General features: G+C 36.9%; 1 protein-coding gene across 8 annotated transcripts in view; it reads left to right on the forward strand.

Annotated features, from left to right (window-relative positions):
* The first annotated feature begins 4,605 nt into the window (after nucleotides 1–4,605).
* Nucleotides 4,606–27,015, forward strand: part of PIK3C3 (phosphatidylinositol 3-kinase catalytic subunit type 3) — a 67,601-nt gene continuing 45,191 nt past the window's right edge. For 4 of the 8 annotated variants that reach the window (XM_031607045.2, XM_090132578.1, XM_090132580.1 and 1 more), the window contains exons 1-10: nucleotides 4,606–4,799; nucleotides 6,647–6,835; nucleotides 7,350–7,493; nucleotides 9,485–9,614; nucleotides 14,501–14,587; nucleotides 15,937–16,032; nucleotides 22,050–22,121; nucleotides 23,242–23,346; nucleotides 23,843–23,935; nucleotides 25,682–25,867. In XM_031607045.2, coding sequence (XP_031462905.1) covers nucleotides 4,732–4,799; nucleotides 6,647–6,835; nucleotides 7,350–7,493; nucleotides 9,485–9,614; nucleotides 14,501–14,587; nucleotides 15,937–16,032; nucleotides 22,050–22,121; nucleotides 23,242–23,346; nucleotides 23,843–23,935; nucleotides 25,682–25,867 — 1,170 coding nt within the window. In that variant the 5' untranslated portion in view covers nucleotides 4,606–4,731. The other 4 variants (XM_031607047.2, XM_090132581.1, XM_031607046.2 and 1 more) reach the window with 4 other exon arrangements.

Below are 27,015 nucleotides of genomic sequence, written 5' to 3' on the forward strand. Positions count from 1 at the left end.
TACTGTGAAGTTTTGGCAGAAATGCAGCTCTGGATTGGGCACAGTGAAAACAGACTCTATGGATGGGGGGGGGGGGGGGGGCAGGGGGGAAGTTTCTAAACTAGGAGAGTTATGGGAAAACATTCTCACGAGCTTAGTGGAGACAAAAAAACCCACTTTTTGCTTGTAAAATGGGACTTGAAGTGACAGATTTGAACAGTTGAGGTTGGCAGTAAAAAAATGACAGGACTGAACTTGTGAAGAGATGCTTGCAAGTCCCATGTTTCTCTAAGCACAAGGAATGATGCTGCTGTTTTTGGGCAGAAAGCTGGGAAAACAAGATTTGGAACAGTTGTTCAGTGGCAATGTCATTGAACAGGGCCAGCACAATTTTTTGTGATTGGAGGCTTAGGTCTGCAACAGTGAAGCACGGCAAAAGTGCAAAAGGGTAGACGACTTCTTTCTCAAAGAACTCTGGCCTAAAACTAATAGCCTTAAATTATGGAATAATGTATAATCATCTGGAAAGAGAAGGCTTTTAAGTAGAATATCATTTCATAAACGTAATTTATTGGTGCTCTAAGTTTTCAAAGAGCTTTATGTGTGGCACTATGCTATGTAGATGACAATCCATAGAACCACATTTATAAGAGCCTCAGCTCTCTACAGAGGTACATATAACTACTGGCCAGACACCACTGTCTGTTATAATTTGGATAGCTGCTCTCAGCTCTACATGTTCTAGGTCAAATGTTCCCTGAGTACATTACAGGCATAGTTTTATTCCAAGTCTAGAATTATGAGAACGGTAAGTTTTTGGTCCAAAATGACACTTCTAAGTTTGAATTTAATTCATAATTTTATGTATGTGTATATATATACATATATATACATATATATATATAAAACACATGACTGTTTCTGCACGGATGCTCACAATTATTCAATACCTACAGTATATGAATCACTGACATTTTAATGTGTCTATAAATAAATGTAAAGCATATGTTTAAGGAAAAGAAAGATATGCTCTTTTCTTAAACTTTTACCAGTTTTTAAAGGATATCTGATAACTGTTAACTGATAGCCACTACCCCACTGAATATTTGAAGACCTGTCCATCATAGTGATATCTGAACAGCAAAAAACTCTCTCACACGTATATTCAGTATATAAAGTCTTTCTCAGGATATTACTAGAGGGAAAAAGGCTGTTGACTATTCAGTTTTGTTCCAGTTCATTAGTGACTGAAAGTCATTACTATCTGACAGATGTATAAAGTTTTATGTACAGCTTTTAGTTGTCTCAGTTTGGTTTATAGTGGACAGATGTCCACATTCAGAAAGGACAAAACAAAGTAAGACTGAAAACATAGATAAATTTTGGAACTTTGATGAAAGCCTTTGCCAAGAATGGGAGACCTGGCTGAAAATCTGAACTGATCACTTGCCGTGCTTATCATTGTAGTCCCAGTAGAACAAGATGGATGGTATATACAGAAGCATGATTTTCTCTCACAGATGGAATGCATTTCTTATTGGACTGAGAAATGACATATTTATCTATGGCTATTGATAGAATATGGACTGCAAGTGACACTTTTGCTTCAAAACAAGAAAATAGAACCATCCCCTCCAAAGAGAATCATGTCAGCAGCAGTGCTCTGTACTGTTCCCCATATTTTCTAGATGCTTCACCTCAGGGACTTGACAATCAGACTAAGAAAGAGAAAAGAGCTGAGGACCATTTTAATGCATGAGCAAAACAATGGAGAATGCCACTCTCGTCATTTTACATAGTTTGCTACAGTTCTTTCAACAGAAAGAAAGGTGCAGCATCTGTAAGTAACTAAATCTAGGTAGCCAGTTTCTTTTACTGTTTTTGTGAAAAACAGAACAGATTTCACTGTGTAATTTTGTAAATGCTCCCACACATAGAGTTAAACTAGTGTTTCAAGATAAAGCACTTGAATAAACCTCAGTCTGCTAGAGGAATATATGTTTACGCAGTGTTGTAGAAAGCCAGGGCCTGTCCAATCACCCAGCCATTAGGCAGGACAGGTTGGGGCAGCCAGAACAGCTGTGGGCACCCTCTATGGTGATGGAATAAGTCTGAGACATCTGACATCTGAGGCATCCTGCAGGCTGCCCTATGGTATTGCTGCATCAGGGACCCCTTCAAAACAAAGTACTGGGCCATAGGCTGAGGAAATCAGTTGTCATTAAGAATCATTAGCCACACAGGCCCTAACACAAGTTCAGAAGTGGTGGGTACCCTTCCCCTGTTGGCATGAAAGTCAGAGTTTGCTTCACAGCACAGTTACGATATTAACTGCATCCCAGTTCACTTGCGGAACTTGGTCCCGCTATGACATGTATACAGTTTCTCAACATGGAGTATACTTGTTTGCACCCTTGAAGAGGAAACCCCAGAAGAATTTACAGGATAGTTTGTATACGGGTGCACATCAAGTGGGTAACACAAGAATAGATGTGCTATTTTTGATATTTAACATTTAGAATAAAATCCTACAACACTTCAATGGGGCACATATTCAACATAGTTGAACAGTGACCTAAAAATTTCTCTATAGTGGTGAAATTGATGGTGAGATTACATAACTGATAATATTAATGAGGTTAATTGAAAATGGATCCAATTTTTCCTGAGATAAAATCATATGGTATGCACATATGAATGTCTGGATACTTTTAGTTTGCATACAAACAGAACTGACTAATTGTTTAGCTTTAAAATTATGAGATTCATGTGTCTTTTAAATTTTTACAGTTTTTTTTTTTTTTTTTTTTTTTGTAGGTTTAGGTATAGTATTCCTGCATAACCAAGCAGCGCAGTAAGTTTATTTTTCTTCTGGCAAGCTGAATGTTTATAGAAATAACTGTTCAGGAACTAAACTAACAAGCAAACAGAACACATAAATGATGGGGTAGGTAGGTAGTAAATGACTGGCAGCTGCCAGAGTATTAACAGTTACAAATGTCATCAAAAAGAGACCAATTTGGATAGAGAAAATTGGATAAAGGATTGATAATGATAATAATAATAGTAATAAAATATATTTAAACATTTTAACATTAATAATAATAATAATAATAATAAAGTTATTTTAACATAATCTGTACAAAAGAATTTGTTAATTTGAGTTCAAATGATGTTTTTCACCCACAGCATCCATAGTCAATTTGGCAACGCTGTAAAGCAAGGGCTGCACTTTTAGTGATGCATGATTCTGGGTTATAACCTTCTCTAAATTGTTCCAGAGAAGAATTTAAAAAGACCTCCTGCTCACAGCACCTGAGTAAAAAACAAATAGTGTTAAGGTGAAATGGTCCAATGGTCCTTTATACTTTTTATTATTATTATTATTATTATTATTATTATTATTATTTTTAAAGAGTCATTCTTCCCTTCTTTGGCCTCTTCCATCCCCATAGTAACTAGAGGAGGACTGGTTGATAACATATCCTCCCATAGCTTCAAGTTAATGATTCTTGATATGAAAATGGAGAACAGTTCTAAGCATCAAACATCCTGTTTTTGTTGTACAAGCAGCACATACTTGGAGAGTTCATATGTCCTGATGCCTTCTCAGTACCAGTGCTTCCATACGTCACTCACAACAGTGAGCTACATCAAAACAGCACTTTATACACAGCACTGTTCAGCTCCTGTGGCAGATCATAAAACACTAACCTCCTCTGCCTTGTCAAGTCAGACAGAATTGGCATATGACAGTAATGCTGTGTACATTTTTGTCACTTAAAGCGCCTGCAGCCTTCACTAGCCCTCAAAATACTAAATATTGTTTAAAGTCATATGATTGTTTAAAGAATAGAAATTGTATAAGATTTTTTTTTTCTTGTCTCTAAGGCCCAGACAGAATCATTCGGCATTATTTTTTCTTTTGTTTTGGTGGTAGGTGATGATTACAGATCAACTACTGATTTTAACAACTTTAGAAAATATATAACGAATGAGTGAAGAATACTGTTAAATTAAGTGCCAATTAATGCTAAGATCATTGCAAGGAATTCAGTCATCAGCATGTTTGCATGCTGCCCTGTACTGTTTTGATGTTTTAGGGCAGAAGACAACTGCTAGCTTTTCTTGGCCTTCTTCAAAGGTGTCAGTGAGCTGAAACAAGAATGAATGACAGTACAACTAAACAATGTGGCAGCCCCTAGCAAAACACAAATTGCCCTGTGTAAATCATCCCTTCCCTGTCAGAAAGCAGCGTCACCGGGGTTGCAGAAGGGTTTAGAGTTACAGTGGGAATTTGCTGTGACTGTCCTGATTGTGCTGCAGTCTGGAGAATAGCAGCCTGAGGAGAAAGAAGGGGGAAATCCAATGCTGCTGGGGGCTCCTGCTGGAAAACTGCACCGCATGCCCTCAGTCACGTTGCTTCAGAACTGGGACAGGGACAGCCATCTCGCAGCCAGATGCTGCCTGGTAGCAGCCATCTTGCCATGCCTCCTATGGAAGCGGCCATCTTGCGTGCCGTACACATGAGGGCAGCCATCTTGGGACCTCCTCCAGGTCACCTCAGGTTGGCGGCCATTTTGGTATAGGGTAGGGTAGATGTATACCTCCTCTTTCCTCCCTTAAGCAAAATGGCGGCGCCAGCGCATGCGCGAAAGCAGGGGGCCCAAGCTGCGGGCCCGTGATCTACCCCGCGGGTTGTTGCGGTAGGGGGTGCAGGTGCCTCTGGGTGTACCGGGGCTCGCGGTCATCATGGGCGAGACTGAGAAGCTGTATTATGTGTATAGCTGCGACCTGGATATGAACGTGCAACTGAAGATGTGAGTGAGAGGGGTGGGGGCTTCAGCGCTGCCCTGCTCCGCTCGGGACGGCCGGGGGTGCGCGGGGCGGCCGCGGCGGTGTGCGGGAAGGAGCCCGGTCCCCGCCGGCTCGGAGGTGGCTGGGCCGCCCGCTGTGTGAGGTGGGCGTCACTGTGACGCCGCGCCTGGAGCTCCGCGGGGTCCCGGAGCAGCACCGCGACGTAGCCGGGCCGGGGCCTGCTGCAGGCTGCCCTGGGCGCTGACATATCCGTGGCCTTATGTCCTGCAGTGCTGTAAGGCACGGGTTAATTCAGTTCAGCCCTAACGTCCCTGGTGACCTTTCAGCCGCTGGTGGCACCGCTCTCTCCTTAGCGTTAAGGGATGGAGAGAAGCTGAAGGCACTTCTTCCCACTATGTGGGAAGCACATACGTGCTGAGGCACGTAAATGTGTTTTGGGGAAGGCCAGGCACTTTGTTCAGCCTCACATTTGCACGCGCTGATGCGTTTGCTGGTTCATGTTTTTTAAAGCTTTTTCTTTTTTCCCTTCACATCACAGCAGTGGGCAGTATAAATTCATGTGGCACAGATGTGACTTGTCCTATAATTTATAGCTAATGTAGCTACACTGAGGTATGCTGCACTTCTTTTGAAAAGTAACTCAGGGAAACCTGGGGGGCTTATTTAAGTTTCATTTGAATAGCGAATAGCAACTGAATTCAGCTACATACCTGACTTCATTACTAACTGATACTTTGGACATCAGGGGGAAATTCTTTACAGAGAGAGTGGTGAGGTACTGGAACAGGCTGCCCAGAGAGGTTGTGGATGCCCCGTCCCTGGAGGTGTTCAAGGCCAGATTGGATGGGGCCCTGGGCAGTCTGGTCTAGCATTAGGTGGGAAGGTTGGTGGCCCTGCATGTGGCAGGGGGTTGGAGATTCATGATCCTTGAGGTCCCTTCCAACCCTGAACATTCTGTGATTCTGTGATACTGCCTAACAAAAAAATTAACTTTAAAAAACAAAAGTTTTTAAGGTTTCTTTTTTTTTTTTTTTTTTTTTAAGTTTGCAATCTCTTAGAATGTACTGTGCTTATTTTTTGCAAGAAGCTGCTTCTGTTTCTGAAAGATTCTTGTTTGCTGAAAGGTGCATCACTCCTGTCTGCACAAACAGTGCGGTTCCTTTTTTGTTTTTGTCTACATCCACAGTTAGATATTTCATAATGCAGTATCACAGAATCATTAAGATTGGAAAAGGATCTCTGAGATATGTGAAGGTTTGTCTTTCATCACTGTATATTTGAGGCCTGTTAAATCTAGCACTACAATTCTACACATTATTACTAATGTTTAGTCAAGTCTGGTTTGAATATTTTGATTTTTGGCATCCAAAGCCAATCATACACTTCACTACACATTTTACGCAGTTTTAAAATAAGACTCCTCGTCCTTTCTTTATTTTCCTTTTTCATGCAAGTGTATAATAATGTTTTAATGTTTATAGTTATTTCTTTTAATAATTGCAGTGTTTATCATCTCACTGTTGCCTTGTTTAACGTACCTTATATGATGTAGTCTAAGAATGTACAGGTTTTATTAGAAGGTATCTCTATCTCAAGTGAGTAATTTTTCCATTTTCTGCTTCTTTTTTGCCGCTGAATCAGTATTGCAGTGAGTTGTGTATTTTTTTTCAAATGCAGAGTTTCTTTTGGATATTTGGAGTTCACTGCTTACTAGTTATTCGAAAGAAAGGTAACCATGTTGTTTAAATAAGAGTAATGGAAATTGAATTTTCAGTGTGAATTAAAAACAAACAAACATCTTTTGCTTTTTTGTGTTTGTTTATTTGTTTTGTTTTGTTTTGTTTTTTAGAGGAAGTCTGGAAGGGAAAAGAGAACAGAAGAGTTACAAAGCTCTCTTGGAAGACCCAATGCTGAAGTTCTCAGGACTGTATCAAGAGACTTGCTCTGACTTGTATGTAACTTGTCAGGTGTTTGCAGAAGGGAAGCCTCTTGCTCTTCCGGTTAGAACTTCCTACAAAGCTTTTAGCACTAGATGGAAGTAAGTCACTGCCTTTTATTCCATTTATCTGTTAGTTATTGAAGCTTCTAGTTAAAGACATAATTTTATGTGTCTTTTGTTTGCATTTAAAAAAAAAAAAAAAAAAAAAACCCTAAATCTTTTCTGTTGTTTTCTTCAAGTATCTTATGTTTCTGTGAGTCTCTGCGATAGATCAATTTTGCGATAATTAATTTTCTGTGTAAAGAGTAAGTAATAATACAATTATTTGTGGTTTTGGGCATGGCTCAATAATTACGTAAGTTTTGCAGCCTGAAATAGCATACTTTTTTGCTGTGTAATGCACAAAGATTTTTTCGTTTGCTGGCCTTTTAATCGTACATGCATGGAATGACTCAAAACAACACTAAAATCTTTTGAATAATTAAAGCCCGCAGGCAGATAGTTAATGTGCCCTTAAAAGTGCATAATTTAAGGAGAACTTAGATTATGTAAACTACTGTCGGGTGACTTGAATTCAGAGGTTTCATGACTAATATGAAGTATGTCCTTGCAGCTGGAATGAGTGGCTGAAACTGCCTGTGAAATATCCAGACCTGCCTCGCAATGCTCAGGTGGCTCTAACCATCTGGGATGTGTATGGACCTGGTAAAGCTGTTCCTGTGGGAGGAACAACAGTCTCGCTCTTTGGGAAATATGGGTATAGTGCTTTTTCTTTCATGATACAAACTTGTAGCTCACTTGTGAATAGGAAGTGCACTCACTAGGTGCAATAGGAAGTGCACAGAGAAAGTCAAAACACAGATTTTTTTTTTATTATTATTTTTTTTTACAAGTAAGCTTACATTTTGACTTAGCAAGTGCTGGAATAACTTTCTTTTATATTTTTGTAATGCATGAATTCCACTATCAATTACTTTATTTCTCTAAGTTAACTTGGAGTTGGACCCTTAACAGAGCATTATCCATAAGGAACAAAGTGTAGTTCAAGAAACAAGGAATCTTCAAGATTAATAATTATGTGATCGAGTAGAGAGTGAGATCAGTAAATTACAGTAGATAACAGGGAGCTGGGAAGAATTACAGGTTAACTGAAAAGTGGCAGTGCATGAAATGGATCTTAATCAAATACATAGAAGTCTGAAAAAAACAACACAGGATACAATTTAAGTATGAGATGCTGATAGTCTGTCTGATTGATTGTAGTCAAATCCAGAACAGAGAGCATCTACACAGGAAAGCTGAGGAAATTACTTAGATTTTAGAGTTTTGCAAGAGTTGAAATATTAAAAAAACAAAACAAAACATGGATATGTAAACAGTCTCCAAGTATACACATCAAGGACAATATTGTATCCTGCTGCTCTTTTGAGATGTGTTTCAGAACTACTTTTCTGCTCTTTTGCAGTGTGTCCCGTTCTATACAACTAATTTTAGATAAGTTTCTCACAATTGAGAGTCTAAGGGAGTAGGTACTGAATATCTAGCAAATGGGTGCGGTGGAGTAGAAGTAAGTAAAATGGGACCGAAGAAAAGACCATGAGAATACTTTTCTAGTTGTAGACAGTGTTTGAAAATGCTGAAAATCGCTTTGCCAGTGAATGTGTAGTAATAAAGCTAAGCTGAACCAGGCCAGGTTTAGTTTAGCATTAGGAAATTTGTCCTAGTACTTCAGTACCTAGATACTGAATGTGGAAAACATCTGTAGAGAGAGGTTAATTTTCTCTCATTACAGATCTTGCTTTGTCGAAAAGATTGATGTTATCTTAGAGTAGAAAATTGTATTGGACAAAACTTGCCTTTATTTCCAGTGTTTTGGGGAGGGGTTCAGACAGAAATAAATATTTCAGAATTTTCTATTGGCTTGTAAACTGATCACCTAGTAGCAGAGTAGTAGTAAACTTTCTACAAAGCAATCTATGATTTTAAGATTAGCTGGCTTTTCTGTAGTCAGTGTCTTTTATTTTTAGTTGTGTCACTTCTGAGTGTTCCTTCTATTTGTGTTTGCCTGAAGTTCTTAGTTGGTTGGTGCCCTCTTATTGGCAGAAATAATGCATTTGATTTCCTGGAGCATCTCTGCATATTTTCATTCATCCATCTACAAGGGACACAAGGGGCTGCAGAAGAGAGGTTTAAGTTTTGTTTCAGAGTTCAGCTCACTGCACAGTTTCAACTACCAATTCAATTTCGGGCATAGATGGAGAAAATGGTATGGTGAGAATTGTGTTTTTTTCCAGCTGAGAAAGCTGCTTTTTATCAGTTGACCTTCACATGAAACTTACACCGTTTTTTAGTTAATTTTTTTGTCAGGAAGATCTAAAGTCAATACTGTAATTTGCAAGTCAAGAGGAATTTTTTCTGCTTCATTACAAATAATAAAAAAGTATGAAGGTCAAGCTCTCTCCTCAGTTCATGTTTGTACCACTCCATTGACTTTGGGAATTATCCATTTTTCTTCCATTTGCCAAGTAAGTTATCTCATATTTGTTTCTTTTAAACCCCAAGTGCCAGTAAAAATGAAGGCTAGAGAGGGCACAGGGCTCTAGGCACTTCTACAGTTCAGTTATGTTGTGCATAGTAATGTGTGTTTTTAGATTTGGCAGAAGAAACTATTTCATTTTTTTGCAGCTACTGCTGTAGTTTGATTCCTGATTTCAATTTGCTGAAACAATACTGCATTTTTTCCTGTAGTATGTTCCGTCAAGGAATGCATGATTTGAAAGTCTGGCCCAATGTAGAAGCTGATGGCTCGGAACCCACCAGAACTCCTGGGAGAACCAGCAGCACAGTCTCTGAAGATCAAATGAGCCGCTTGGCAAAGGTAATGGAATACCAACCTTTAAGATGTGCATGGAAAGTCTGCACTGTCATTGAAGTGAAATGAAAAGAGGCTTTAATGAAGGCAACCTTTCAGTGGTGTTTTTTCCCATGAAAATTATCTGCCTTTAGTTGCTTTGATAAGTCAGAGGATATACTCAAAGAAATAAATCTACTCACTTATTACAAGTATATTCTTTGAAATAGGACAGAAATAGCTGTACTGGTATAAGAAACTTAATATATCTGATATATTGTTATAGCAAGTTAAAATACTCATTCTTTATAAGGAGTGGAAATACCAATGTAACTTGATGATGCTTGAAGCCAAAACGCTTACCTTTTCAGTCAGAATAACTCCTAAGAGTAGCTTGTAAAAGCAAGTCAAGTTTCCTTCCTTGTAGCCATCCTTTGAAATTTAAGACTGTCTGGTGTAGTGTTCAGAAATGTATGACTTGCCTCTGCATTAGAAAGAGTTTTAGTAGACCTAAAAAAATTAACCAGATTTGCTTTAGCTGTAGATCATACGTAGTTGTCCAAATGAATGTTTTCTCCTTCTAGCTTGTTGACAGACTGTATTTTTACTGTGAAAACTGCTTCTGGAATTCAATAAATATTAGTTCTTGAACTGCTTAAGTAACTGATGACACTCTTCAGATGAGCTTATACTAAGTTTACCAGATATCTCAATTCCTCTTTATTGGCATACTTTCATCTTAATTTTGGTTGCCTGGTTTTCATCTTCACCTTTTTTAAAGCTCCATGTGAAAGAAAGATCTAGTGCCATAAATATGTCTGTTCTTCATGTAGAAATTTATAATAGCAATAAACTAACTTGTATTTACAGTCTATTTTATTAGTCTAGATCACCTTGAATTTATAATGCAAAACTCATTATAAATATTTTCTGTGTTGTAGGAAGTAAGTTGCTATAAGCGTTCAGTGATGCTTTGAACCACAAGAACCTTGTGGTGCAAGGAAACTGCTTTTTGAGGAAGGCGTAGAAGTGAGGTACTTGCATAACTAAATAATGATTTTTGTTGAGAGTTCAAACTTATAGCTAGTGTTTCAAATAACATTCTAAAGAAAAGAAACAATGTAGGTTTGTGTTTGAAAAGGAGAAGATCTTAAGGTTTTGATACACACCACAGGCACAAACTTATTTTTTTTTTCTTGAGTTAATTGTATCTGTGCAAAGCTTTCTGCAAGCCTCATCTCTTGTGATAGTAGAATAAAACCCCTCTGGGGGAAGGACGCTCTATAGACAGGTTGTACAGATCAGGACTTTTTTTTTTATAGTTTATTACATGGATATGTAATGTGGGTAATGGGTCTCTGACAAAGATACTAGTGTAGGTCTTCATTTTCATGTTAGTTTCTTGTGCAGAAACTGTACCATACCAATGCTTTTCCTCCTCTGCATTCATATCTCTTCCCTAGCTCAAGAGACTTCAGTCTCCAAAATACGTGTCTGTTCTAGCCTGTTCTTTTGGCAGCTAGGATTGGAGGGCCTAAATTTTTGAAAGAGGTTGACAGAATTCTTCTTTCAAATCCCAAATGAGAATTCTAATTAATGGCTAAGAAATGGCTTTCAGCATTGCTAAGAGCATCTCCTCTTCTGTAAGCTGTTTCCAGAAAGATTCAGAAATCGTTGTTTTTGGTGGTATTTTGTTGTGTTCCTTTATAAAAATATTTTATCTGCAGGTGCTCTCAGAGTGAACAAAGTTTCTGAGTAGTGTTTGCAAAGGCTTTCATTTGCACAGCTGTTCCATAGCAGATGAGATGCTTGTGATGTGTCAACTAAATAGTTGTTGTTTTAATATAATCTGTTTCAGTTTTTCCTTTCACTTGCTCATCAGTTACTGAATGCCGGTTGTTGATGCTGTTTCAGAAGGTATATTAAATGTACTTAAGAATAGTAGGACACATTAAATGCAAGATGAAATTGCATAAGTTTTTTTGCTCTTGATTTCTTCTTAGGGGTGGTTTTTTGTGTTATGTATTGGAAAGATGTATTATTTGTAACTGTCATGGTACTTTTTAACATCTGATACCAGATGCCAAATTAGTCTTACAGATAGTAGTAAATAACTTTAGAGAAGAGATTGGTTAAGGAAGTTTTTTCTATCTAGAACTTCTTTTTCCTTCTTCTTGACATCCTTCTGAGTTTTGCATATATGTGGGTGGTATTTGTTATTACAGAAAATTAATCTGTTATACGTGATGGATTATTTTATTCCACATAAACAAAAGGTACTCTAAGTTCTTTTTGATCCATTAATTTCCTTTACTCCTTCTGCTAGCTGAAAGAAATTATCTAATTATGGCAGTGAGATAGCATTTAAGGGGATACATCTTATTTAGTAGCAGAAGATTAATGCTTCTTTCTCTGAAGAGACTCTAATTTTAAACTTTTAAAATTAATCTAAGGGAGAAGTTCTTCAAGTACATACAGTCTTGTATGCTGGCATAACTCTATAATGTGTTTTGACTTTTTTTTTCCTGTTGAAAGAGAAACGTGGAGATTTGAGACTAATATTTTTCCAGTAAAACATACAGAACTACTTATTTCCCTTATTCTCTAGTGTAGTGAAACCAAAAATTGACAGAGTTATTTAAATTATTTGGATCTTTTTAGCCAAAGTTTTGGCAAGTGCTACCATAAACCTATGTGAGTGCTGGATGTGAATATATGGTATTCTGAAGTGCTGGTATAGAGTGATAAAAATAGGGCTACATTGGGTAAGAAGAGTACTTTTGTTAGTTAAGGGCGAAAAAATGAATGCAGTTTGCAAGTGGTTGAAATGAGGGATGTGTAAGTGTAAGGAACTTCTACTGTTGTTGAGAATGAGTAGAACTTGTGGATTAGATAGGATGTTTACAAAGGCATTAATGATATCTAGCTTGCCTCAGAAAATTGGGTTATAACAAGTTTGAATGCTGTTCATTCTCTTCCAATGGAATATATTATCAAATGTATATATGAGTCAAAGGCAGCTGTTGTATTAAACTTTGAATACGGTTCTGGTGCACGTTGCCATCAGACTGTCAAGAATCAAGGCTAATCCATTCCAAAGCAGGAGGAATGGACTGAATGAATAACCTCCTGAGAGTTCTCTTCTTGCCTGATTTTTTTTTTTTTTTTTTTTCCTGTGTTTCTATAAGCTTCATTGACTTCTAAGTGAAGTACATTTTAAAAATTACTGCCTTGATGGACAGGGGAGAGCAGTGGATATTTGTCTTTAGGAAGTCTTTTGATACATTCTTCTGTAACATTATTGCAGTAGAAACTAAACGGACACAGAGGTAGAAGGAAAGCTGGCAGAAGTGTCAGGAGAAGAGGTTCAACAGTAGCAGCAGGAAGTCCAACTGGATGCCTGCTAACAACAGTGTACTGTAAAAACCAGTACTGGTCCCAGTGCTTTTTAACATGTTCTGAATGACATGGGTGTAATGGCTAAGCGCATCTTCTGCAAATTCGGAGGTAATACAAAACTTCCAAGCAGCTGATAGACTGGGTGGATGTGCCACTGTTCAGAGTGGCCTCAACAGGCTGGAAAAATAGCTTACGGTTCCTGTAAAGGAACTTCAAAAAGGCTTTAAAAATGTTTTGCAAAGTCTTCTGCCTTAACAAGCTGGAATAGGCTCCCCAGGGAGATGGTTGAGTCAACATCTCTAGATGTATTTAAAAATCATTTGGATATGGTGCTCAGGGACATGATTTAGCAGAGGGTTGTTAGTTAGGGTGATATGGTTAGGTCGTGGTTGGACTTGATGATCTTTAAGGTCTTTTCCAACCTGAGTGATTCTATGATTCTGTGATTCTGTACAGCAAAGCTGTACACTGCTGTATTAGGCAGCGGTGGTAGCAGGTCAAGGGATTGTGGCACTGATGAGATGTATCTGAAGTGCAGAGTCCATTTATGGCCTTCCAGTGAGGAAGAGAGATTACTGTACTTGGGCATCTATCTTTCAAGCATCTATCTTTCAAAGATGGCATAGGAACTATGGTAGTTTAGAGAAGAGAAGGCACAAGCAATTGGTATGTACAGATTCCGTACAAGAGGGAACAAAGACAAAGCCAGACTTCTGGGTACAAAATTGAAACAGGAAATTCCATTTAAATATGAGAAACTTTTTGTTGTGAGGATGATCAAAAACTGGAACAGAATGAGAGAGATTGTAAAGTGTGTCTTCGTGGATGCTCATAACCTGACTGCACTAGTCTTGTGCAGCCTACAGTCAGTTGATGTGCTTTGAGACCGTACAATTTCCAGAGTCCTTCTAGCCACGCTCTTTAGCTCTGAATAAAAGGCTTTGACAGGTGAGAATGTTTTTGGAGAGGCAAGGAATTGGGGCATTGGTGAAAAGGTGGGTAGAATGCTTCCTTGTATCTTGGGAAATAGCAGCTAAGCGGAGAGACTTTTTCCTTTTTTCATCTTACTAGGCTTCAGATGCTTAAAAAGAAAGGGAAAATGAACTCTGTAACTTCACTGACTTTACTGTATAAATCTCAGTTTGTTAACTTGCTTTTGTGAAACTAACAAAGGCACAATTCATTCAGTTTGGAATGAAATACTTTTGTTTGATTTGGTAAATTATCCTATAGGAAAACAAATAACTAAAATAAATAGTGTTTTTGTTATGTGACTGCTTAAAAAACAGGTTCCTATTTTTTAATGTTTGATGTGTTTAAAGATCTGATGCTTGTAATGTGCTTTTGTCTTTGCCATGATTTTTTGAGATACTAGTAGTATTGTGTCATGGCTTAGCTGTTTACAAAGATCTACTGTATGCACAAGTGTTTCATATATTAATGCTTCTGCAAAATTGATATTCTTTTTGTTACTGCCAACAATTTAAAAATTAGTCTTGTGTTCTTCTATGCAGCTCACAAAGTCTCATCGACAAGGTCACATGGTGAAAGTGGACTGGCTGGACAGACTGACCTTTAGAGAAATAGAAATGATCAATGAGGTAGGTCAGTTTACATCAGAGTTGCACTGTTTTGGGGTGGTTTTTTTTTTTTTTTTAGATCTTGCTAATGTGGACTGTTCACCTAGGAGACTAACTTGTCCTATTTTTCTAACTCTTTACACTTCTAATTTGAATTTGACATGGGCAGTCAATAAATAGAAAACTATGTTAGTTGTCAACTTCAAGAGACTTGTATTTATTAATAATTTGTGATAGCTTGGAACAAATGTTGATGGGTTTGGTTAACTTAATTCTAGGATTTAGATTGTGATGGGAAGCTTATTTGGCCATACAGACTGTTCCTTGGCTTTTGACCTATTCAGCTTTATTGTTTTTGATTTTCCAGGTCTTAAGGAAAAATAATTTTAAGATTCGAGTGAATTTAAAATACAGTAACAAACAAGATAGACCTCAAAATAACTACAGCACCTGAATGTGGTGTTAAACGCTCAATGAGTAAAATCACTAATTGATTATTCTCATCTTGCGCAACAAAACTCCTTTGTTTTTTTTTTGTGCTCTGAGACTTACATTAAGACATCTAGGACTCAGATTCTTTTGCAATATATGTACATGTGTAACTGTTTACTAGTCTTTCTGAGATTTCAATGCAACCCACATCAGAAATGGATATTGTTTTGCACTGTCTCTGTTACAGTACATAAAATTCAGCATCCTTTATTCCTAGACCTATTACTTAAGTGTAGAACCCCCTTGCCTGTGCTGGAAATGTCCAACTCAATATTGATACATTAAATGAGTTTGAGTTGCTTGCTCTTAAAGGTTATACTTTTAAAAATCAAACATATGGTGAAGATTGTGTATAATTTCTTTATTCTTTCCCATCAAAATATTAAAATTCTAAACACTTACTAAACAAAGATTTGAAAAATACATATATGAGCTAATCTTCCTCTGAAAGCGAATAAGCAGCGAATCTAACCTTAGTCCAGGTTTTATTTGTTCCTTTCATTCTTCCATCTAAAATGTGATTTTTTTCATGTCTTCTTGATTTTGACTGACATGCATAATTGTATGTAAGCATTTAAAAAAAATACAAACAACTGGTTATTTTTTTGCTGACCTTTAGGCTCACAATTGCAAGTCACTGATGAAAACAATGTATTTTATTTACTTCTGAATATTCATTGTGATTGTGTAGGGATGTAAAGAAGTAAACATGTCAGGAAAGGTCTCAAATAGTGTGATGAAATGATTAACTGAATAATTGTTTCAACAACTGATAATTTAATTAGTTACGGCACAAAGAAAGAGTAATTGCTGTGATGAGAATGCTGAAGATTGATACTCTTTAATATGATACACATCTGTGGTGGTTCTCTTCTCAGAGGGAAAAACGAAGTTCTAATTTTATGTACCTGATGATTGAATTTCGTTGTGTCAAGAGTGATGATAAAGAATATGGAATAGTTTACTACGAAAAGGTATGTGCCTTGCAGACTTTATGGTTGTCTTTAAAAAGCAGCGTGTGCACCTTAAATGGATTTTTTTTCCACTGAGGTGAAATATTCTGCTGCAGGATAGCAGCAGGCATCTGTCAGTGACAGCTGTTTATGTACATACAAATCAAATGGTATAGGTGCAATGAGATTACAGAAGTCAATCATTCATGCAACAGTTGAAGATTACAGGATTTTCTAAGTGTGAGTGATTAAAAACTTTTTGATTTATTGTTCCTTCAGTCATCCAGTGGTACTTTCAGTGTAGCTGTAGGTAAAATTGTCTCTCATCAAGAAGAGATGTACCTGTGTTGATTGGTAATTTTATAAAAGATAAGTTATTAAAAACTTGGCACAGGTGCTCTCCTTGTGAATGTTTCCTTTAAATGAACAAGTAAGTTTACACTTTAATGTTGAAAATATTTTGAAAGTAAATTTAGCAGAAAACTTCCAGATTGAAATATCTTTCATCTTTTCTTTCTGTTTACAAAACAGATCTCCAGTGTAGTAACTGATGTTGGTGACTATCTTATCATTCTTGCAAAGAAAATTAGATGTAGGAATAGATACCAAGATATCATTCTCTAAACAGTATCCCTGAATATTTCAATTTACGTAGAGAATTTTTTCAATGTCATTAATTTCTCGCTTTTCAAGTTTTTTATTCCGTAGTATCCAGAAAAATATCTTTAAAAGTAGATGTCGAAAAAGATCAATACATAAGATCATAGTGAGACACTTGAGAAGTGACATCAGAATTGTGGGTTCAAATTTAGGGGAAGAGAGGATTGACAGTGATAGGCAGCATTGGCCTTTTACTCTAAGGACTGGAGCATCTTCCCTATCTGCACAGGCTGAGAGAGCTAGGGCTCTTCAGCCTTGAGAGGAGAGGGCTCTGAAAGGGCCTACTGGAAAACTGGGGAGGACTTTTTAGAAAGGCATATAGTGACAGAATGAGAGGAAATAGCTTTAAAGTGGTAGAGAGTAGACTTAGACTAAGTATCAGAAGGAAATTTTTTACTGTGAGGGTGGTGAGACACTGAAACAGGTTGCCCAGAGAGGCTGTTTATTCCCCCTCTCTGGAGGTGTTCAGACCCAGGCTGGTTGGGGCTGTGAGCAGCCTGGTCTGGAAGGAGGTGACCCTGCCTGTAGTAGAAATTTGGAACTAAATGATATTAAAGGTCCCTTCCCTTCTAACCCAAACCCTTCTATGATTCTGTTGTGGCTTTGGCAGGCATTACCAGCACTTCCATGGTTTTATTCATTGTGGACAGATACTCTGAAATAGAGAAAACAGTATTTCTTAACATTTTCAGTATGTTTATATTCATAAGAATTAAGAAAATTTCTGAATAATGCATCTGTATGGAAAGAGAAAGTAGAAAATAATAGACTGGAGTCCCAGTGAGATCAGAGGTTCTAACTTTAAGCACGTTCTATTTTGAGAATTTTTTTAAAAATGTGGTTTAATATGGAAAATGTTAATACTGTGGAAAATAGATGTGACAAAATTACTAATTGATCTGAAAAGCAGTATTGTAGTATATTCTGCAGAACTTCTACAGAATTCTCCTAGAACTAGCTGTTTTAGAGGGCCTTATTGTGGAAAAAAAGTATGTTACATTGCAAATCACAATGAAATATAGGATGTGTCGAAGTCCTTGAAACCAAATAGTTATTTTCTTCTTTGGAAATCAAGGAATTTTTATTTATTTATTTATTTATTTATTTATTTATTTTTCTGGAGAGCACAGTGGAACCATAATCAATGTTCTGTGTTTATCATAGATACAAAATAATAAACATCGTTAACATACAGCTTTATATTGTCTTGGCTTTTTTAGTTTTGTAGTTGAATGTGATGTTCCTGAAAATGGTTTCTCACTCTACCTTCAGAAATGTACTGTTATAGCTTATTTATGTGCACTATTTTTTGTTCAGTTATCATTATGATTTTACAGATATCAAAAGTGAAGGAAGAAGACTCAGATTTTAAATATGCATCTGTTTCTTTGCCATTTTTCCTGAAGTATGTTAGAAATGCACAGAACAAAATAACTATAGTTTGTCTGATGTTCGGAAATGAAGTATTTAGTTGTATAATGGTATATATCAAAGCTCAAACTGCAGTTACTTGTAGTAGTTTGTTATTATAAAGTAGCTTTTCAACATATTCTTGACCTTTTTTTCTGGCAGCAGTAGGGAACAGTACATAAATTAGTGCCTGTCGTCTCAGTTTTTTCATACCTTCAATTACAGCATATAGTATACATATCCAATATATTGAAACTAGGTTCTGTTGTCACCTGTCTGTGACCGATAGGCGAAGTGGAGATTACTTGTCAGAATTTTGTTGATAAATTTGTTTTCGGGTGTTTACAAAGAACTGCACTGTTAAAGAATCTCAATTCTAGCATCCCCTGCTTGACTCAATCTTCAGTTACAACAGAGTAAGGTAGCAGTGATTGTTTCCATGTTCTCTGTTAATTTTAATACAGCATTCGTGATGGGAAGGTTAACAGTCTGTTAGTAACAATAGCATCACTTCTGATTCTCCTCTTAGGGAAAATTCAGTGTGATTTTTCCAAACACAAATAGCAACAAGGTTTTTCTTTAGTACATATAACCTTGTGGTGGTTTCAAGTGAAACCTGTGTTTGAACAAATTGATTGCACTACAGCATGCAATTTAAAAAAAGCTTTATTGTCGGTGAAAGCTGTTTTCATGTCTTGAAAGACAACGGTAATATAGAATAAGATTGGTAGACCTTACTTATTGGTATTGTAAAAGCTCATTACATGAGGATGATCAGGAGGGATATTTTGAAAGCATGCACCTGACCAAATTCAAGTGCTAATTTAGATTTGACTCTCAGACACTGATATAGTTTAGTAAGTTTGTATAATAAGGGTAATAGTGAGCCACATTATGTTCTCAAGGTATGACACAGAATTAGAACCAAGTTCTAAACTAATTAAAAAGCATAGAAAACAGATGACTTCCTTCAAATGAAGACTAATTGACAGAGTAATCTGTTTTGGACAGTAATTTGGCCTGTGTATGCTTTTGCAAAACTTGATTCAAAAGCAAGATCGAACTTACAGTTTAGGTTTAAACCAGAGTTTTCTGGCTGTTCTGTTCAAGCACCAGGAACTGTTCAGCATTATGAAACTGTATTTGAGGAAAGGTAGTTAAAGATGCCCTTGTAGGTCTTCAAGGGTTTAAGAGGCATATCAGCAGCGCGTTAGAAATAAAAACTAATTTTGCATTTAGAAGACAGTGTGCCTTTTAAAAATTCTGTTTTGTGCATACATAAGCGTTAGTCAGTTGTAATTCTCATCCTTCTAAGTAATCACTGTGATAGGCTTTTGATTGTGAAGTCCAATTTTTACAAGTCTAAAAGCTTTGTCAGAATTTACAGCTGCCTTTTTATCTGAAAGTTTTCAGAGAAGAAGATGTAATAGTATGAGCGTTATTACTGCCCATCCCCAGAGAATCCACCTGGATCTCAATGCTTCAGGAGGAGTTTTGAACATCTGTTAGTTGCTACTGTGTACACCGAGTCAGGTTTTTCTATATTGATTTATGTGAAGGGTCCACACTAAGTGAGGTGTTATTTGTCACTGGGGTATTTGTATTTCTTTATTACTTTATTAAAGCCATATATGATTGCAATCTTTTTACGGTTCTGATTAGAAACATAACTGATGAGTTGACAGAACTTGGTCTGTGATTAAATCGTCAAATTTTATTTTTTTGATGGATTTTCCTGCCGAAGCATCATTCATTAATATTTCATTGTTCTTACCTAATACCTGTAAGTCATGATCTGAAAGTTGCTTCCAGTGTTGTGACAAAAGTTTTAGTACAGTGGGAATGCTGATCTGTCAGTCTAGCTCCTACTCTGTTCATCTATTGTTACACTGATACAGTATTGGTTAGCTATAATAGGACTACTTCAGAATTACTGTTTCCATACTATGTAGATAATAAGTACGTTATTTGTGGGATGTTCTTTTAAAATAAGCTGTAAACAAATGCCCTTTTTAAATGTTTGTATGCATGCTTTTTAGAAATCTAATGGGAAGAATAATTCTGTTTATGTTCTGGGACCATCATCAGTCACAGCCAGATTTTGGGTACATGTTAACTTTGACTAGAAGAGATGTATATGTGGTTAATGCCATTACTTTTCAAATTCAGAAAGGTATAGGACACTTGTAAATGTAGAATTGTCTTCTTGAATGTGCTTATTTTAGTAATAGTCAGCAACATATGAATTTACATAGTTTTAAAAAGTATTTCCCATGAAAGAGTGGTAGGAATATTAATTTTTGTTTCTTGTTGGTATCAGTTAAGTAATTTCCTCCCCTTTATATAAGCTCCTCATTTCTTTGAAAGTTAATTCTGAAAAAAATATAAGGTATATAAAGAATTAAATTACTGAGGGAGGTGTTGATACAGAAAAAAAATGTATATTCTTGATTGAACTGAAATGCCCATTTCTCTTAAAATGAAACTGAACCTACCTCAACTAAAGTGCTTAGCTTTTAGATTTATATGTATTACACTCGAAAATCCAGTGAAGCTTCATTCCTGTATGATGATTTGATATTTTTGTGTGTAATATGTATATTCTTATAATTTCTTCTGTAGTATGTGTATGTGAATATATATATATAAATCAGTACATCCGACATCAAGACATAAAAAGCTATTCTGTGGGTGCATGTTTCAAGTAGACTACCAAATATACTGATTGATAGTTTTTTTGTTTTCTCAGCTAATGCTGCATATCTTTACCAAGTCTACCAGTTCTTTCCTCTGCATCCCTGATGCCTCTGTAAATTGTGGAGAGTCAACAGTAAAAAAAATAAAGTGATGTAAACAGTGGAAAGATTGATTGTTAGCAGTGGCCTTTTGATTAAACCCTTGACTGATTTTTTTAAATGTAAAAATGTAGGTTGTGATTAAGAACATAATTCCAGTAGGTGTTTTTAGTCCCTCCTTATCTTTGAAAATGTGAATAAATGTTCGATTCAGACTTTGGAAGTTCTGCCGTTATTACTTCTGTCCTGTTTGATCATTCTGACATAAGATATTTCTGTCAGGATTCATTATTGTAATCTGCTTCATACTAACTGAAAAGAAACTTACTGAAGTATCAAGTATTACTTATTATATTGATTTTTTTTTTTATGTGTGATTTTTTTTAAAAAATTTTTTTTGGTCAAATATTTTTTAGGTCATGTCAGTTAATGCTAAGTTCCACTTATGTAGTAAAAAAAAAGAAAAAAAAAAAACAAAATTAAACTGTTGGATGTTAATAAAAAGGAAAACAATTACTGGATTTGCTCTAATGGTGGTGGACTTAATTTTTACCTTTTGATGGGTTCAGAGAAAATATTTTGCTTCTCCTATGTTATGGAGCAACAGATTTCCCTAAGTTAAACTGTCTGACCCCTGTCATTCTGCCCCAGAACAGTGCAGCGTGAACTTCCACAAGGGACTGTGATGTTACATTTGGAATCAACAGTAGATAGACGCGTATATATATCTTTTAAAATTTGTCTGTTTCAAGGAGCCTTTATTGCTGATCTGTTCTGAAGTAATTTCTGAAATGTGGCTGTTTATAGCAAAGAACTTGCTTTCTGTTGGAAATACAGGTCCTGCTTTGTTTTATTTTCTTGCTTCCAGAGGATGCGTGTAATGATAGCAGCAAATTTCTCTACTCACCTGTGTGCTATCGTGGTGAAGAGCTGCTGAGATGTATTTCACTGGATGAACTTCAACCTATATTGTGACCATGCTTATCATCAGGCAAAAAACAGATAAAAATATATGTATCTTTTTTTCCTTCAGGCCCATCAAAACTGCAGGGTGTAGTTGCATCATTTTTTTCACTTAAATATAATATGCTGTATGTTAATTGAAAAGCAGTATGGTAATATGGCATTGCTTTGGAATTAGAAATATTAAATAAACTTTTAACTGTCTTTCAGGATGGTGATGAGTCATCCCCAGTTTTAACAAGTTCTGAAATTGTTAAGATTCCAGATCCACAAATGTCTATGGTAAGCGTTATTCTATGTAATACATTCTGTAGTACAGTATTTTTGCTGAGAGGTTTCCACAGATGGAGGTGAAGGCTTGTCTGTATTCCTACCGTCAGTAGTTCAAAGTCCCGTGGGAAAGATGTATTTGACCAGTTGAGTAGTATGTTGGTGTGATTTTTAGTACATTTTTATTGCTTCTGCTGGTTTTAAAATGCAGCAACTTATTTAATGCTTACGATGAGTTTCTTCCTTACTATACTTAATGTACTTCATTCTGAAATGGGGAAAAGCAAATTAGGGGTACTGCTGATAGAAGAGAGGGTGGGAGAAACAAGAAGGAGCTGAAGAAGATAAAGGAAGTTTTGAAGAAGATGTAGTAACTCTTGGTCACTTCATCTGTTAAAATGTTTTTTTCCCTACACTCTTTTGTATGTTGTTTTTCATGTAGACAGTGCCTAAGTACAGTTCTAGAAAAGATTTCCATTATTGTGGATGCCAATTCAGTGGAACTGGTATTGGCAGCTTTGGGAACCTTAATGTAAGTGGGCTTCTACTGGCAACACTGTTTGAGCACTGTGTAATCTAACACTGCAAGAGCAAGTCTGACAATGCTGAAAACTGCCTTGGCTGCTGAAATCTTGTTGACACCGTGGCTCTTATTGTGGCTCCTACTGTTGCTAACATGGTATTAACAGTGGGAAAACTTTTTGAGAATGTTTTTGTTGCATACAAAGCTTCATACTGCAAACATCCTACATATGTTTAGAAAGTAGCTAGCACGTTTGAGTGCTGTCTAAATCACGGGTGTGTTGACTGAAACACTTGCATTTTGCAGCAATTCACCAGAAGGCAAAAAAAGGCTTGTAAGTTGTGTGAAGTACAATAAATACATAAAAATAAATTCAAATCCCTACAGCCTTTCTCTCTTTTAGGGGGTAAAAGAGCGTATTGTTAAAGGAGTATCTAGTAAAACTGCAGTGATGACAAAAAACAGTCCAGAAGATGCTGTATTTTTAGATGTGAATTTTAATTGTCATGCATTATTCAACATACTGGAGAGTTTTTGCGAGGTGGTTTCAAAACTAATTTTCTCTGGAGTTTAAGTATTTATGTATATTGACTTACCCTCTGCGTTTAGGAGAACTTAGTAGAAAGCAAACATCACAAGCTTGCTCGAAGTTTAAGAAGTGGACCTTCTGATCATGACCTGAAGCCTAATGCAGCTACTCGAGATCAGCTTAATGTAAGTCAATCATATAATGACTAAATTCAAAGTTATTTTATGTTGTTCACTATTAATATGTGTTGAGAATTTAAATGAAATGTTTAATTTCACTTTGAAGAAAATCATTAATAAAGAAAAATCAGTTGGTGTATCTCACAGTAATTAGGTGAGTCCAAGTCAGAAATAAGCAAAAATACATTTAACTTTGTGATTTTATCTTTTTAGAAAAACACATTACTTCTGTTTTGAGGGTTTAATAACGCGTGTTGTGCACATACCTTGATACTGATGGTAGTCTTAACAGCATATGTTTGCCTGCATTGCTGGTTCCTTTAACCTTGTAACTAAGAAGCATCACCGTGACAATATGAGAACTTTGTGTTGTTCAAAACTTTTTTTTTCCTACCTATTTTTGTGTCATCAGTCTTTTGTTTCATCACAGTATATTCCATTAAATTAATGGTTATGCATGCTCATGTTTTTTAAACTGACTTTCTGATTATTTATCTAACAGATCATTGTGAGTTATCCACCAACAAAACAGCTAACATATGAGGAACAGGATCTAGTTTGGAAATTCAGATATTACCTTACTAACCAGGAGAAGGTAAGCTGAAGTACTTTAGAGGGTTATTAGTGCAATCAACATTTCATCTGACACTGATTTTACTGTTCTTCTCTTGCAGATACAGACTTAAAGTGTCTTACTGGCTAATTAAGATGATTTTAACTTTTTATAAAGTCACTGATTTTAAAAATTAAAATCTCTTTAAGTCATGGAATCTAGCTTTTATTGCAGTAGTTTTTGTATAAAGCCAGAATGACAGTTTAAAGTGCTAGTGGTGATATTTTTATTTTCTTTGTCAGCAAAGAGAAATGAATAGAAATAGCTTTTTAGTAAAGAGTTAATACTATGTATTACCAAAATGTATAGCGGCACACAAAAAAAAACAGAATCACAGAATGGCCAGGGTTGGAAGGGACCTCAAGGATCATGAATCTCCAACCCCCCTGCCACATGCAGGGCCACCAACCATCCCACCTAATGCTAGACCAGGCTGCCCAGGACCCCATCCAATCTGGCCTTGAACACCTCCAGGGATGGGGCATCCACAACCTCTCTGGACAGCCTGTTCCAGTACCTCACCACTCTCTCTGTAAAGAATTTCCCCCTGACATCCAACTTAAATCTCCCTTCCCTCAACTTAAAACCATTTCCCCTTGTCCTGCAGTTATCTACCCTTTCAAAGACTTGATTCCCCTTCTGTTTGTAGGCTCCCTTTAGGTACTGAAAGGCTGCAGTGAGGTCACCCCGCAGACTTCTTTTCTTCAGGCTGAACAAGCCCAGCTCCCTCAGCCTGTCCTCATAGGGGAGGTGCTCCAGTCCCCTGATCATCTTTGTGGCCCTCCTCTGGACCCTCTCCAACAGCTCCCTGTCTTTCTTGTACTGGGGGCTCCAGACTTGGACGCAGTACTCCAGATGGGGCCTCACAAGAGCAGAGTAGAGGGGAACAATCAGCTCCGTATCCCTCCTGCCCCCCCCTCTTTTGATGGAGCCCAGGATACCATTTGCCTTCTGAGCCGCAAGGGCACGCTGCTGGCTCATATTAAGTTTTTCATTCATCAAGTCCCCCAGGTCCTTCTCCACGGGGCTGCTCTCAAGGACCGCTCCTTCCAGTCTGTAGGGATGCCTGAGATTCCTCCAGCCTAAGTGCAAAACTCTGCACTTTGCTGCGTTGAACGTCATCAGGTTCACCTGGGCCCACCTTTCTATCCTCTCGAGGTCCCTCTGAATGGCATCCCGTCCTTCAACCGTGTCAACCGCACCACTCAGCTTGGTGTCATCAGCAAACTTGCTGAGGGTGCACTCAATTCCGTCATCGATGTCATTGATAAAGATGTTAAAGAGGACCGGTCCCAAGACAGACCCCTGGGGGACACCACTCATTACCAGCCTCCACCTGGACATAGAGCCATTGATGACCACCCTCTGTCTGCGGCCTTTCAACCAGTTTCTTATCCATCGAGTGGTCCACCCATCAAATCCACATCCCTCCAGTTTCGAGATAAGGATGTGGTGGGATTAATGCAACAAAGTGCATTAAATAAATAACAATCCAGTGGTGGCTACTTTCATGTATTGATGATGGTGGTAGACCAGTAACCACTGGCTTCTCTTTTTACTTAAAGATAGCTACAAATTTCCAAGATGTATTAAAAAAATTCCACACTATATTGTCACATGTCAGTAAATCTTCTCAGATCTGTGCTCATGTAAATGTAGTTCAAATCTAGTTCTGCCTTAACATGAAACATTAATTCTTAAGTAGATTTGTTTTATCTTTCTTTCCAGGCCTTGACAAAATTCTTAAAATGTGTTAACTGGGACCTACCACAAGAAGCAAAGCAAGCGCTGGAGCTACTAGGCAAGTGGAAACCAATGGATGTGGAGGACTCCTTAGAACTTCTGTCATCTCATTTCACAAATCCAACAGTTCGACGATATGCTGTTGCTAGACTTCAGCAGGCTGATGATGAGGTATTTGTTGTTCTCTCATCTCAAAACTTGGAACATAGAGGATTTTTAGCAGGTGCTTCTTACCTTCAAAGACATTTAAGTAAATAATAGTGATGGAAATACTGTTGTTGGGCTCTTTTTGGGAGGAAGTTCGCAGTATTGGTAATTGTATTAGTGTGAACAGTCAGTGGTAGGTTTTCTTTGTCAAGTTGAAACAAGTGTTCTCCCCTCAAACCCATCATAAATTTTGAATGTTCACATTCGTAGAAGTAAACTAAAAGATTTCCAGCTGCCTTGGATGTTAAAGCAGTACATCATCATATACTTCATGAACAAAATGAGTAGATAAACATCTGTTAAAAAAAAAAAAAAAGTTGTTTCAATTTTATACTGATTAGAGTGTGATGAGCTGTGAATTGCAAGTCGAGCCCACTTAATAGATGCTGATCAGTTTAAATTGTAATTATTTACATTCAACAGTAAAAAAAATACTGTGAATATACTACGGTAGATCTTGAATTCTTGGTAATCAGTTGGGATTAAAATAGGGAATGCACTCTTCTCTAATCTTAGAAATCCCTCTTCAGTGGCCAAGGTCTTTGTCTTTGAAGTGTACATTTCACAAAACATTTAAATCCTACTCAGAAGATTGAGTAATAGAGAAAACTATGTTTTCTAAATGAATGTTAACTAAATGAATTGTAAAGAGCTAGTAATTAAAATTCTTTGTTTCAGTCATACATCAGATGCACTTATTCATTGCTAGGGATAAAAGAAAAAAAAACAAAACTGTACAGAAAAGAGGAGGAAAGATTGTTTCTTGGTACTGTGGTCCAGATTTAGTTTCATTCCTAGTAGCTGTGAACTAAAATTTAGTTTGAGAACACTCAAAGCAAGAAGGGCAGCTTAACTAAAGTGTGTTTTAAAAACATATTTTCACTGAAAGAATTAGTTAATTAACCCTTTGTGTAACAAGGAAGTAGTGATGTAATGACTCTTACCTTTTGGAAGTCTAACTCCATCCTAGATCATTTCTTCTGTTGTATATTGTTTGCTGTTGAGATACTATTCCATTTTACTGACCAAGTTTTTCTGTTATTAAGAATTCTGAAATCTAGGCAGCTTTAACTGATCCTATGAATTCATTTTCTTTCCTTTTTTTTCCCCCT

The sequence above is a fragment of the Phasianus colchicus genome, chromosome Z, assembly GCF_987193195.1.
Source record: "Phasianus colchicus chromosome Z, bPhaCol1.hap1.1, whole genome shotgun sequence".
NCBI lineage: Eukaryota > Metazoa > Chordata > Aves > Galliformes > Phasianidae > Phasianus > Phasianus colchicus.